The 14,572-nt window shown below is 41.3% G+C and overlaps 1 protein-coding gene across 2 annotated transcripts in view; it reads right to left on the bottom strand.

The window, feature by feature from the left end:
• Positions 1–14,572, bottom strand: part of LOC124789562 (threonylcarbamoyladenosine tRNA methylthiotransferase) — a 127,120-nt gene that overhangs the window by 18,211 nt on the left and 94,337 nt on the right. For both annotated transcript variants that reach the window (XM_047256965.1, XM_047256966.1), the window contains 2 exons: positions 1,485–1,687; positions 794–939 (listed from right to left, as the gene is read on the bottom strand). In XM_047256965.1, the coding sequence (XP_047112921.1) occupies positions 794–939; positions 1,485–1,687 (349 nt within the window). The remainder of the gene's footprint in view (positions 1–793; positions 940–1,484; positions 1,688–14,572) is intronic.

Below are 14,572 nucleotides of genomic sequence, written 5' to 3'. Positions count from 1 at the left end.
AGCAACCATCAAATACAGCAGGGAACATACCACATACCACTATTGTTTTTTCAAATAGACCACCATTAATTACAAGTTGTTCCACTACAATACATTATCTGATATGTAAACTACTATGTCTTATTGTATTTACGTTCTCGTCTTTCTATTTAGCCAAATATTATAACATGCAGTACCAAAAAATGTGCTTTTGTGTGTTAACCCTTTCTTCTGCTGACCCCATTAATTAGCAAGCCTCTATTGTTACAAATGCTGTTAACTGTTGTTCTATGACTACTAACGATGTAATCATATATACTAGTGACACAATTAATAATTAATGCTGTTTGTATGAGCTGGTTTGGTCAGAATGCATGTAACTTCTTGTTCCACTTTTCTGAAAATAGTCTTTCTTGAGATCTAGGTACTTCTCTTGTCCTGAAATTCAATGTTTTTTAATCCAACTGAACATACATATTAACTGTTTGTGTCCTCCACTATACTCAGTTCAATAGTTATGGGAAACATTGTAGACAGCATTGCTTGAGATATCCATGGAGACCTATTAGCACCTTGAGTCACCTGCAGTACATAACATTTATTGAAGTCAGTACCCTAATTTAATTACTGAAAAAGATTGACTAAATATCCATTTAGATGTCACCAAGGTTATTGATGAGTAAGGTGCAAGACACGGGATTTTTAAAATGCACAAAAAAATCATAATAAAAATATAAATTAAACATGCTGCACAAAATTACATATAACAAATATGCTCTTGTACTGTGTATTAAAAACAAGCTTTATAACACACCTTTCAGAGAGAAAGTCTACAACCTTCTCAAAATCAGCTCTGCAATATTCCCGTTTCATGTCACTTAGTACTGAATCACTTCCTGATTGTACAGGTACATGAAGAAAGCTGTATACTCTTGGATGATTCAGAATATTTGCTATTTCCTAGGAAACAGATATATACTTATAATATATACACACAAATCATATCGTTCAAGTAGCAACTAAAATGCATCTTATCTAACATTAAGGTACTATATTTTCCTTTTAGTATGAAGCTGTTTATTAATTTTTTTCTTTTCAGTTTTAAATCTCTTTCCAATCTCATACCTTGTTGTGATCAAGTTATTAAATACAAATATATTAAACAAACAAAAACTTGTAACACAATATATTCAGAGAAAAATGCATAGTTGTGTACAACTGTTAACATATGTCCCATAAAGCTCCAGTATAGCTTTAATAAATTTGCAATGTGGGAATGACAATTTTATTTGAAATCTGGAATCTTATGGACAATGGGGTACTTCTCATTGACTGTGTTCTTTCATCCCCTTTTCTGTTATGTACCACCTGCTAACACAAAGATGTTGCTCTGATTGAAGCACAGAGAGTATTCATTTCTGCCTTTTGCCTTTTTATAATAATAAACGAATGAAAGAAATAAAAATTTACTTTGTGAAAGGAGTAATACAATTATTTTTAATTACCTCCAAATGCTCCAGGATGTAAGGAGGATTTGTCATACCAACACGCATCATACAACCTTGTGGAACGATTTCTACTAATTGCCATAACAGCTCCGGCAGGCTGGATCCAATGTCTCTACCATAAGTGCCAGTATCTTCAGAAGTAAGCCATAGTTCACACACACCTTCACTGAATGACTGCACTGCACGGGCAACAATTTCATCTAGAAAGCAGTGACACAATGCAAAGGTAATAAAATTTTATGAAATGTGTTACCCCTTTAACAGGCATTTTGATATTCAAAGGTGTATGCAACATGAACATGATTTGTTTTAAATCAATTAAGCGAAAAAAGTAGAAGATAGGCTGTTTACAACTTTAAAAATGGAGCAAACTATAATTACATAATATTATTTTTCAAAGTGATACACTTACTTTGAGATGTGGTAAACATATTTTATCAGTACTTTTTATTGGTGGCATAGATTTGAATAACCACAGGAATGTAGAATTTTTATGCAAAGCAACATTCAGAAGGCAATTGAGATCACCATAAATGATTAGGCTAGCATTTGAGACAAACTAATGACCATGAGGAAAGACTTACACATGAGAAGCAATGCTCACTGAACACTGGTGGTATGATTATACAAACTATTTTTCATTGAGGATTTCTGTTCCCCTTTTAGCTCTTTTCACCAGACAATTCTTACACTCTGTGCATCAGACAACTCAAAATAGGAACTCCATCTTCAAGGTGAGTGATGTGATTTCATACCAGACAAAAATGCATGTTCAGTTATCCCGATTACCTGTAACTTCATCACGCATTTGGAATATGTTACAGACATAAGCCTCAAGCCACGGTCTGATGCCCACAAAACAAAATTCACCAATACTGGCTGTGAACACCTACACTGAATGAAAAATAAAATCTGCCCTGACAGCATGTGAGAAGCAAGGAATATAATATATCTACCTCAATTTGTTGAATCATACGTACAACAAGGCTACCAGCTTCCATTCCAGACAGGAGCCAGCAATGTGAACACGGATAAATCGGCAGTAGCAGATCATGCACTTGTATCAGGAAGGAAGCAAATGTGTTTTTCCAATACTATGGTTTTATTAAGATGCGATCGTTACTATGGTAGGATGCATAGAGAGGCTGTAGAAATCAAGAACACAAAAACAACTTTAACAGAAAAGAAGGAATGAAATTATACAAATTGTGGGCCTTAGAGCCAAATAAAGTAAACACAGCAAACTCTTCCCCACTACAAGCTCCATAACACACACATTGACATGACTGTGATCTTGGGCAATGGAGTGATGACATCACAATGCAACCACTGCATTGATCTGTATAAACAGTTTGGCTTACTGAGCTCGTTTAAGTCTAAAACTGCTGTCTGAGTTTCTATACCCTCTGACGATGTATCCAGCATTACAAAATCAAGCATTAGGCACAGAAATAAGCCCTGCACCATGGGCTGATACCCATAAAACAGGTCTTACCAATACTGGCTGTGAACACCTACACTGTAGGACAAATAAAATCTGTCCTGGCAGCATGTGAGAAGCAAGGAATATAATATATCTCCATCAATTTGTCGAATAATACATCCCACAAGGCTAACAGCTTCCATTTCATTGCATCAAATGAGAGAAAAGTTCAGAACTGAGACAAGAGCTAGGCAAGATGATTCCATTTCACAAAAACTATTTTCTGCAGTCTTGGAATAGGTCTCCAACTCATTAAACTGGAATGCAAAAATTGGGACCCCTTTTAATGTGCAGATGAGGTTGTTTTGTTTGCTTCAGATCTGCAAAACCTTCAGCAAAGGACAGAGGAACTGAACAGAGCAAGTATGACAGCAGGACTGAGGATTAAGTACAGTAAGGCCAAAATAATGTACAATCAGCAAGCTGATTGGAAAGTAGCAAAGATTATTGATGAAGATACAAAAACAGGCAGGTCACATAGTGAGATAAATGATGGAAGATAGACTAAGGAGATCCTGCATTGAATTTTTCATGGGAAGAAAGGACCTAGATGACAACTCAATGAAATAAAGAAAGAACCAAGACAAACTTGGACATAGAAGGTTGAAGTCGAAATGTACAGAGAAGTCTGAAAGGGGCCTACATCCAGCAGTGGAAGATAAATAGCTAATGATGAGATGATGATGGAGTCTTATAGTTTCCAGAAGTCATTACAGGAATCTGTCAAGCTACCTTCTCTGGGTTTGGATATAACCTTCAATTAGATTCTGGCAGTTTTTTTTTTTTTTTCCAATGCTCATTTCCTCTTTACTGAGAACTCACACCACCTGTATACACTATATTTAGCATGTCAGAACACCTTCACTATAATTAAGTCTAGAGTGCAGTTTAAGTTAAAATGGACAATATTACAAAAAGGATAGATTGCTACTCACCTAAAGATGACACAGTGAGTTTCAGACAGGCAGACCGTAAGGACTGCTGCACATTTATCTTTAGTCAAAGCCTTCTTCAGAAAAGAAAACACGCACAAATTCACACAAGTAAGCACACTTCATGCACAACTGAGCGCAATCTCCGTCAGCTCACACTGGAATGCAGCTGTAATGTTGAATGAAAACAGCAATCTGAAGTGGGGCAGGGAGGGGGGAGGGAGAGAAGGGTACAGGTGGGAGGAAAGAAGAGCACTCTCTGGCAATGTGTGCATGGGCTAGACGGAAACATGACAAAATTGCAAGGTGCAGTGTCGGAAGACTGTGGGACAGGGAGGTGCGAGAGGCACAGAAGGAGAGAAGCAGAATAGAGGAATGATGGATGGGGAGTTGGGAGAGGGTGGCACACAATGAGGGTGTGAGACATGAGTAGAAAGGAGGTGATAGGACAGAGGGGGCAGAAACTGTCGGATGGAGAGGGTGGGGATGGTAGGTTACTGGAGGTTGAGGGTGGGATAATTTCAGCAGCAGAGAATGTGTTGTAAGGATAATTCCCATCTGCACAGTTCAGAGAAGCTGGTGATGGAGGGGAGGATCCAGGTAGTCCAGGTTGTGAAGCAGCCACTGAAATCAAGCATGTTATGTTCAGCTGCATGTTGTGTCACAGGGTGGCCTAACATGCTCTTGGCTGTAGTTTGGCAGTGTCTGTTCAACCTGGTTGACAGATGGCTGGTAGTCATACCAATGTATAAATGGCTGCTTTCCATGTAACATGGCCTCTGTTGAGGTAGGATTAGCCTGTGACAGAACTGGAATAGGAAGTGCTGGGTGGGTGGACTGGACTGATCTTGCACCTGGGTGTTTCACAGGGATATTATCCTTGCGGAAGGGAGTTGGGATTCGGAATGGTATAGAGATGGACTAGGATGTTATGGAGGTTGGAAGGGCAACAAAACACCACTTTAGGAGTTGTGGTAAGGATCTTGGGTAGGATGCTCCTCATTTCAGAAGATGGTGATAGGTAATCAAAGTCCTAGCGAAGGATGTGGTTCAGTTGTTCTAGTCTGAGGTGGTATCTGGAGATGAGGGAGGCACTCCTTTGTAGCTGCTTCTTGTGGGTGCTGGGAGAATTGGGGGTGTGTGAGGTCTGGGGGATAGTGCCCGTTTTTGAGGGCCTTTGTAACAACTTCAGCATACTGGGCAAGGGAGTTCTTGTGAATGCAGATATGCCATCCCCAGGTGGCCAGGCTGTATTGGAGGTGTTTTTTTTTTTTTTTTTGGGGGGGGGGGGGGGGATGACAGCTGTCAAAATGCAGGTACTGTTGGTGGTTGGGGTGTTTAATGTGTACAGAGGTCTAGATGGAATCATAAGAGAGGAGATGGACAATGTCCCAATGTCCAGGAAGGTGGCATGCTGGGTTCAAGAGTATCAGGTGAAGTGGATGGTGTTGGTGTGGTGGACGGTGGAAGGTGTTGAAGTTGTTAAGGAATACAGACACAGTGTCTTGGCTCTGAGTCCAGATCATGAAGATATCATCATCAATGAACATGTACCAGACCAGGGGTTTGGGGTTTTGAGAGACCAGGAAGGTTTCCTTTAGATGGCCCATAATAAGTTGGCATAAGAAGGTGCCATGCAGGTGCCCATGGCAGTTACATGGATTTGTTTGTATACCTTCCCTTCAAAAGAGAAGTAGTTATGTGTTTTAGAATGAAGTTATTAAGGTGAATGAAGAATGAGGTAGTGGGTCTGGAGTCTGAAGGACATTGGGAAAGATAGTGTTCAATAGCAACACAACCATGGGTATGAGGGATGTTAGTGTACGGGGAAGTGGCATTAACAGTTGTGAGTACGGACCCAGGAGATAAAAGGGTGGGGATGATGGAGAGACAGTGAAGGGAGTGGTTGGTATATTTGACATGGGAGACTAGACTTTGGGCAACTGGTTGGAGGTATTGGTCAATGAGGGACAAAATTCTTTTAGTGGAGGCACAATAACCAGCTACAATGGGGCATCCAGGATTGTTCGGTTTGTGGATTTTGGGGAGCATGTATGAGGTGGGTGTGCCAGGTGTCATAGGGGTGATGAAGAAAATGGATTCAGGGGAGAGGTTCTGGGAAGGAGCAAAGGCTCGAAGCAGGGATTGGAGATTTTGCTGGACTTCCCCAGGTCTCTTCCTAACACCAGCCTTACAGAGGGAGAATGGACAGTCTTTTTTTCTGGTATGGGATCACTCTGACAGAGTTTATAGGTGAATTAAACAGATACCTATGGTCCAGTGGTAGCATCTCTAATTAGTAATGAAAACGTTCTCGGTCCCAGGTTCGAAACTCACCAACACTTCAAAGTGTGGTTCATAATCAGCATTGGCGAATACTTCTGGCATAAGAAGTCACCCTCATTCTGCCAATGGCCTTGTTGAAGAGGATGGAAGAGTGGACAGAGGTTCAGGGCACTATCTTGTGCTTGGGGTGGGAAACTGCCTCTAAAGGTGGAAGAATCAGCAATGATCAACAGCATGAGGATGCACAAGGCAATGGAAACCACAGCATCAAAGACACATAATATGTATCCACAGGACATGCAGCCTGTAATTGAAAAAGTGTCATGATGATTTCTCCAATGGCAAAAGATTCCAGAATAGTCCCCCATTCAGATCTCCAGGAGGAGACTGCCAAGGGGGAAGTGACCATGAGAAAAAGATTGAATAATCAATGAAAGGATAATGTTCTAGGAGTCAGGGTGTGAAATGTCAGAAGCTTGAATAATGTTGGGAAGCTGGAATATCTGTAAAAGGAAATACAAAGACTCTGTCGAGGTATAGTAGGGGTCAGTGAAGTGAAATGGAAAGAAGCAAGGATGAAGATGAATATAGGGTAATTCCAACAGCACCAGAAAATGGTATAACAGGAGTAGGAATCGTTATGAATAGAAAGGTATGGCAAAGAGTGTGTTACAGTGAACGGTTCAGTGATAGGGTTGTTCTTGTCAGAAATGGTAGCAAACCAACACCGACAATGATAGTTCAGGTGTACATGCCGACGTCACAAGCTGAAGATGAAGAGACAGAGAAAGTATATGACGATACTGAAAGGGTAATACAGTGCGTAAAGGGAGATGAAAATTTAATAGTCATGGGGCACTGGAATGCAGTAGCAGAGGAAGGAGAAGAAGAAAAGGTTACAGGAGAATATGGGCTTGGCACAAGGAATGAGAGAGGAGAAAGACTATCTTCTGCAATAAATTTCTACTAGTAATAGCGAATACTCTGTTCAAGAATCACAAGAAGAGAAGATATACTTGGAAAAGGCTGAGTGATATGGAAAGATTTCAGTTCGATAACATCATGGCCACAATTTCGAAAGCAGACACTGGAGTGTAAGACGAAGTCAGGAGTAGATATAGACTCAGATCACAAAGTAGTAGTGATGAAGAGTAGGCTGAAGCTCAAGAGATTAGTCAGAAAGAATCAATATGCAAAGAAGTCGGATACAGAAGTACTAAGGAATGACAAGATACACTTGAATTTTTGTGAGGCTATAGATACAGCAATAAGGAATAGTTCAGCAGGCGGTAAAAATGAAGAGGAATGGACAGCTCCAAGGTAATGGACAAACAAGGTAACTGAGCAGAAACCATGAGTAGCAGAAGAAATACTTCAGTTGATTGATGAAAGACGGAAGTACAAAACTGTTCAAGGAAACTCCGGAATACAGAAATATAAGTCGCTGAGAATGAAATAAATAAATAAATAGAAAGTGCAGGGGGGCTAAAACAAAATGGCTGCATGAAAAATGCAAAGAAATAAAAAAAAGAAATGATTGTCAGAAGTTCTGACTCAGCATATAGGAAAGTCAAAACCATCTTTAGTGACTTTAAAAGCAAGGATGGTAACGTTAAGGGTGCAATGGGAATCCCACTCTTAAATGCATAAGAGAGTGCAGATAGGTGGAAAGCGTACATTGAAGGCCCTTCATGAGGGTGAAGATTTGTCTGATGTGACAGAAGAGCGAACTTGAGTCAATTCAGAAGAGACACGAGATCCAGAATTAGAATCAGAATTTAAGAGAGCTCTAGAGGACTTAAGATCAAATAAGGCAGAAGGGATAGATGACATTCCATCAGAATTTCTAAAATCATTGGGGGAAGTGGCAACAAAACAACTATTCAAGTTGGTGTGTAGAATGTATGAGTTTGGCGACACACCATACGACTTTCGGAAAAATATCGTCCACATAATTCCGAAGACTGCAAGAGCTGACACGAGTGAGAATTGTCACACGATCCAAGATGCTGACAAGAACAACATACAAAAGAATGGAAAAGAAAATTGAAGATGTGCTAAATGATGATCAGTTTGGCTTTAGAAAAGGTAAAGGCACAAGACAGGCAATTCTGACATTGTGGTTGATAATGGAAGCAGGACTAAAGAAAAGTCAAGACACGTTTATAGGATTTGTCAACCTGGAAAAAGCATTCGACAATGTAAAATGGTGAAAGGTGCTCGAAATTCTGAGAAAAATAGGTGTAAGCTATAGGGAGAGATAGGTAATATGTAATACGTACAAGAGACAAGAGAGAATAATAAGAGTGCACGGCCACAAACGAAGCACTTGGATTAAAAAAGAGTGTAAGACAAGGATGTAGTCTTTCCCCCTACTGTTCAATTTCTATATCAAAGAAGCAATGATGGAAATTAAAGAAAGGTTCAGGAGGGGAATTAAAATTCAAGGTGAAATGACATCAATGATATGATTCGCTGATGACATTGCTATCCGAAGTGAAAGTGAAGAAGAATTACACAATATGCTAAATGGAATGAACACTCTAACGAGTACAAAATATGGATTGACTGTAAATCGAAGAAAGATGAAAGTAATGAGAAGTAGCAGAAATGAGAACAGCATGAAACCTGCAATCAGGATTGATGGACACGAAGTAGATGAAGTTAAGGAAATAGGCAGCAAAATAACCAATGAAGGACAGAGCAAGGAGGACATCAAAAGCAGACTAGTACTGACAAAAAGGGCATACCTGGCCAAGAGAAGTCTACTAATATCAAACATATGCCCTAACTGGAGGAAGAAATTTCTGAGAATGTAAGTCTGGAGCACAGCATTGTATGGTAGTGAAACATGGACTGTGGGAAAATTAGAATAGAGGAGAATTGAAGCATTTGAGATGCAGTGCTACAGGTGAATGTTGAAAATTAGGTGGACTGATAAGGTAAGAAATGATGAGAGTCTGCGCAGAATCGGAGAGAAAAGGAATATGTGGAAAGCACTGACAAGGAGAAGGGACAGGATGATAGGCCATTTGTTAAGACATCCGGGAAGGATTTCCATAGTACTAGAGGAAGCTGTAGAGAGAAAAACTGTAGAGGAAGACATAGATTGAAATACATCCAGCAAATAACTGAGGATGTAGGTTGCAAGTGTTATGGCACAAGAGAGGAATTCGTGGCAGGCTGCATCAAGCCGTCAGAAGATTGACTAAAAAAAAAGGGCAGGGGCCTTCTGCTTGGTAGTCACTAGCATTTGTAGCAACATATTGTCTATGGTTGTCCTTTCTTCTGCTGAAAGGCTGGTGCTTTACGAAGGGACCTGGGGAAGATTGGTTTTGTTTAGGGTTCAAAAACAACTATGGTCATATGCATGTATGTCAGAACCATAGAACACGAAGACAAAGGGAGGAGTTAAAAATGACTGCATGTTACACCCAACTGACGGATGGAAAGACAACTAAAAACAGGGATATGGAGAAAAGGCTAAATAAGATGCCATAGAGAAATGGAGGTTCTGAACTAAAGATTAAGTGTCCTTTGCCATATTTCTATGACAGATAAAAAGTAAAACGTGGTCAAAAGCCTGTGCATCGTTCTCTGAAACAGCCGATAGCTCAGGCAGGAAACACAATGGTAATGTAAGTGGTTAAAGAAAAGGGCATTTCATCAGCAAATGGCAATCTGTCAAAGGTTGAGGGCAATGAGCACAATGTTGTGGGGGAGCACCACTAAAAATTGGCAATGGCTACAAAGACAGTGCACAATACAAAACCTACCTAAAATGATGTCCTCATGGTGAGAGGGCCGAGAGAAGGTCGTCCAAGCTGTGGGGAGAGGGTTAATTCCCTGGAGCTTGTTCCCATGAAGAGAGGACAAGTGGAGTGGTGATGTCAGAGTAACACCACCTGCTAACAGACGGCAACACAGAGGTCATCAGAGGGAATGGAAGAACCAGCGGGCCGAAGTATGAGGACTGCAGCCTTGGAAGCAGTCACGGTGGCCTCATTTCCTGTTTGACTGATGTGACCAGGAACCCACATAAACATCACAGTGGCTCCGTCATGAGTGAGCAAGTGACAGCTTTCCTGGATCCGTTGCACTGAGGGATGGACAGTGTACAGCACATAGACGTTTTGAAGGGCACTGAGAAAGAGCACATAGACACTTTGAAGGGCACTGAGAAAGTTGGAGCAGAAGACACAATTAAAAAGGCAGTGCTGCCAGATGTACTGCATAGCCTGATACAGGGTGAAGAGATCTGCTGTAAATACAGAGCAGTGTTCCGGAAGCTCATACCGAAATACATCGGTGCCAATGGCAAAGGCACACCCGATACAATGGTCAGTTCAAGAGCCATCAGTGCACACAAAGTTATTATCGCGAAGTTCCATGTGCAGGTCATGAAACTAATGATGATAGGGTGAGGCTCGAACAGTGTCCTTAAGATGCAAATGAAGGCAAAGGTGAACAAGGGTCGCTGCACGAAGCCAAGGTGGTGAAGGATTCACACCCATCAGGAAAGTGGCAGGTAGCCTGAAATTAAGCTGCTGGGGCAAGAGCCGAAAGCAAACTCCAGGAGGTAACAGAGAAGAGGGACGCGCCCCACACTAGTCATCAAAGGAATCATTGAAGGAGGAGGAATAGGATGGGTGGTCAGGCATGGCAGACAAACGGCATGCATATCTGTTGAAAGTCACGGTGGTATGGCAGTGGTAGTTTGGCAGCTTCTGCATAGACTCTCAACCAGGCTACTATAAAAGATGCCAGTGGCCAAACGGATGCCATGGTGGTGGATAGTATTCAGACGGCATAGGAGGGACACACGTGCAGATGCAGAAATGAAATACCCACAGTCTGGTTTAGAACGGACAAGGGACTGGTACAAACGGAGGAGGGTGGTTCAATCTGCTCCTCAGGTAATGCCATTGAAGACACATAGGACATTGAGGGAACACGTAAAGCGAGCTGACAGGTAACACACACGGGGAGAACCAAGAAAGATTCCTATCGAGCATGACCCCAGGAAATTTGTAGTTTCAATGTAGGAAAAAGAGCAACAGGCCCATGATGCAAAGACGGTGGAAGAAACAAACAGCATTGCCAAAAATTCATACAAATGGTTTTGTCAGTGGAAAAATGAAAGCCAGTGCCTGTGCTCCATAATATAAGGTGATCAAGACATCACTGAAGACACTGCTCAAGGAGACAAGTCTGTGGAGAAGTGCAATAGACTGCAAAATTGTCAACGAAAAGGGAGCCAGAGATGCTCACGGGAGACAGGCCATTATAGGGATCATGGTGATAGCAAAAAGGATGACGCTCAGGACGGAACCCTGAGGCACACGGTTTTCCTGGATAAAGGTGTCCGACAAGGCAGAACCACACATACCATGAAAACTAAATCTTTTAAAAATTCCTGAAGGAAACGGGGCATGCGGCCATGGAAGCTGCATATGCAGAGTATGGAGGATACCAGTCCTCCAGCAGGTGTCATAGGCTTTCTTCAAATTGAAAAGCATGGACACAGTCTGGTATTTCCGCAGAAAACCATTCAGGACATGGGTTGACAAAGAGATGTGATGATCAACTGTAGAACGGCACGCTCAAAATCCACACTGTGCAGTGGTTAGTAAATTGCAAGATTCAGGTCAACATACCAGCCAGGCATGATTCACATGTTCCATAACCTTGCAAACCTAGCTGGTGAGAGAAACAGGGCAGTAGCTAGAAGGAAGTTGTTTGTCCATGGCGAGTTTAAGTATGAGTATGACAGTGGCTTCATGTCAGCATCTGGGAAACGTGCATTCTGCCCAGATGCGATTGCACATATGAAGGAGAAAGTGATTGCCCGCAAGGGTATTGTTCTGCAATGTCTGAATGTGAACATCGTCCAGCCCTGGGGCGGAGGATCAAGTTGAAGTGAGAGCATGATCTACTCCTGCATAGTAAAAGCGGCATAGTAGCACTCACGATTCTGAGAAGAGAAGGGTATCGGCAGAGCCTCCTCGACTCATTTCTGATGGAGGAAGGCAGGGTGATACTGCATGGAGCTCGATATCTCGGCAAAATAGCAGCCCAAGGTGTTAGAGATAGCAGTTGGGTCGACACTATGACATGGTCTGCTACTGTTAGGCCAGAAATTGGGGAATAGACCTCAGTTCCAGAGAGCCATCAGAGATTTACCCACGTGAAGGAAGAGGGAGTCGAACTGTTATGAGAACTAGTAAACGAAATCCAGCTAGCTTTTTTGCTGCCCCAAAGGACTCAATGACACTGTCCATGCTGTTTATAACTAATGCAGTTTACCATCGTAGGATGATGGTTAAAAATGCGGAGAGCACGTCTCTGTGCACAAACTGCATCGCGGCACGCCTCAGTTCACCGTGGGACTGGGACACAGTGCGATGAAGAGGAAATGCTGAAGATAACACGCCTGATTTCAATGGCTGCTTCAGAGCCATGGCCATCTGGACCCTCCCCTCCACCACTAGTCACTCGAAACTGCACAGATGGGAGTCATCTCTACAACTCATTCTCTGTTCCCGAAATGCCCCTCCCTCATCACTGAGTGCCACCCTCTGCCACTCCTTGCTCCAGAGCCACCCGATGTGCCTGCAGGGTGTATACGTGGACAAGGAAAAAAAATTTCCAGATTTTTCCCAGATATCCCGGATAAAAACACACTTTGTCCCATGTGCAAACACACTTTTCCAAGTTAAGTGACAGTATATTTTTCCTCAAAACTGCAAAACTTACCATTCCTTTGAATGGTTATGCTTTTCTACATGGGTGTAGAATTTTCCGGCACTTTAGAAAACGAATCTCAGGGAAAAAGACACGTTTTGGAGATATCTTTGATGTGCAGCAACATGTACGCTGCGTATTTTCATATTACGAAAGTATACATTGAAATTCCACCAAACATCGCATGTTACTTTCTGAATCATTGAAATCGAGATTGCGATGCGCTTTTGTAAGCCAGTCATAGCTCATGTCACGTGATCTCACCAGCCCATGACAGCGGATGTTCAGAGCATAGGACATGTGATGTAGTCAGCCAACAGCAACATCACTATTAAGAAGCACGAACACACAAACAGGGAAAGTTTAAATTAATATACATAGTGTTGCTGCAAGAAAAGCAAAGCTTTCACATATAATATTGGTCTCTAGGGTTAATAAGCTGCATGAGAAGCTAAGCTTTCGCATATAATGTTGATCTTTTACGTGTGTGTTACACTTTAAGATATATCGCACAAATGTGGCAGTAAAATTTTTAATAATGACATAAATGTCTGATCTTTAGGGTTTGAAATTCTTCTAAATGGCTCATTATCAAACAAAGAGTTGATTTTTAAATGAGAGTGAAACGGTCTGTGATTTAAGAAATTCATGATACATTCTCGCACATAGTTCAACTTATGTAAAAGGATATTTACTTTGAAAGAAACACTTTTTAAACCACCATTTGCAATATTTTCCCACGACCTGTTACATATAGGTTTGTTTCAGCAGTTGCCAGAGAACGCCAGAAAACAGGCGACACTGCTCTTGTGCAGCTTCCACGATGCAGGAAGCCCGTATGTACGTACGTGTAAAACTTTGGAAGATCATACATTATGTCATAAAAGAAACAAGACATCAGAGGATACACCAAGAGCATCGGAATTTCGTGAACCACACTAAAATGTGCACATTTAAAGTGCACACTTTAAGTGCACATTCGTCTGTCCTGATTCCCAATGAAGTAGACTTTGACCTGATATTAAGCTTTTCAGTTTGGTTTACGGCATGTAAATTTTCTTGGAGAACCAGTACTGTATTATATCGTGTTTCGTTCTTTATTATGGCATAATGCCATACGTGCTAGAAGATGAAAACGTGCACTTGAAATGCAGTGTACAGTTGAAACTAGCCAGTACTGTGGAATTAAATATTTCCTTTCAAATACATTGACTGCCTCTGTGGAAAAGGTTAATAAAGGTCAAATTTCTTTAGCAAACAGACACAAATAACTTCATTGTTCTACAAGGCGATTAATGCTTGACTGCCAGAAAGGTGGAAATAAAATAAAAATCTGAAACTAATAACATATTTTAGCCTTCCGAAATTATGAGAATGTATTTTAATTCACCTGATAGCTCCCAGCCACAGATATCTGTTTGGTTTTCATTTGAAATGAGAGTAAACGAAGGGGAAACAGCAAAATCACTAAATGTAAACACGGGTCACGTGAAGACTACCCACTATAACTCAGACTGCTCTGCACATCAGCCCCAGATCTACGATATTTGCGAACCGGCTCAATGCTTAAAAAAAAAAAAAAAAAAAAAATCAAATTTTCAAAAATGTGTTCATCCTGTAGCGCACATCTTTCTGAAAAG

Source organism: Schistocerca piceifrons, chromosome 3, assembly GCF_021461385.2.
Source record: "Schistocerca piceifrons isolate TAMUIC-IGC-003096 chromosome 3, iqSchPice1.1, whole genome shotgun sequence".
Classification (NCBI taxonomy): Eukaryota; Metazoa; Arthropoda; class Insecta; order Orthoptera; family Acrididae; genus Schistocerca; species Schistocerca piceifrons.
The sequence above is the reverse complement of the archived record's forward strand: the minus strand, read 5'-3'. Positions and strand labels throughout refer to the sequence as shown.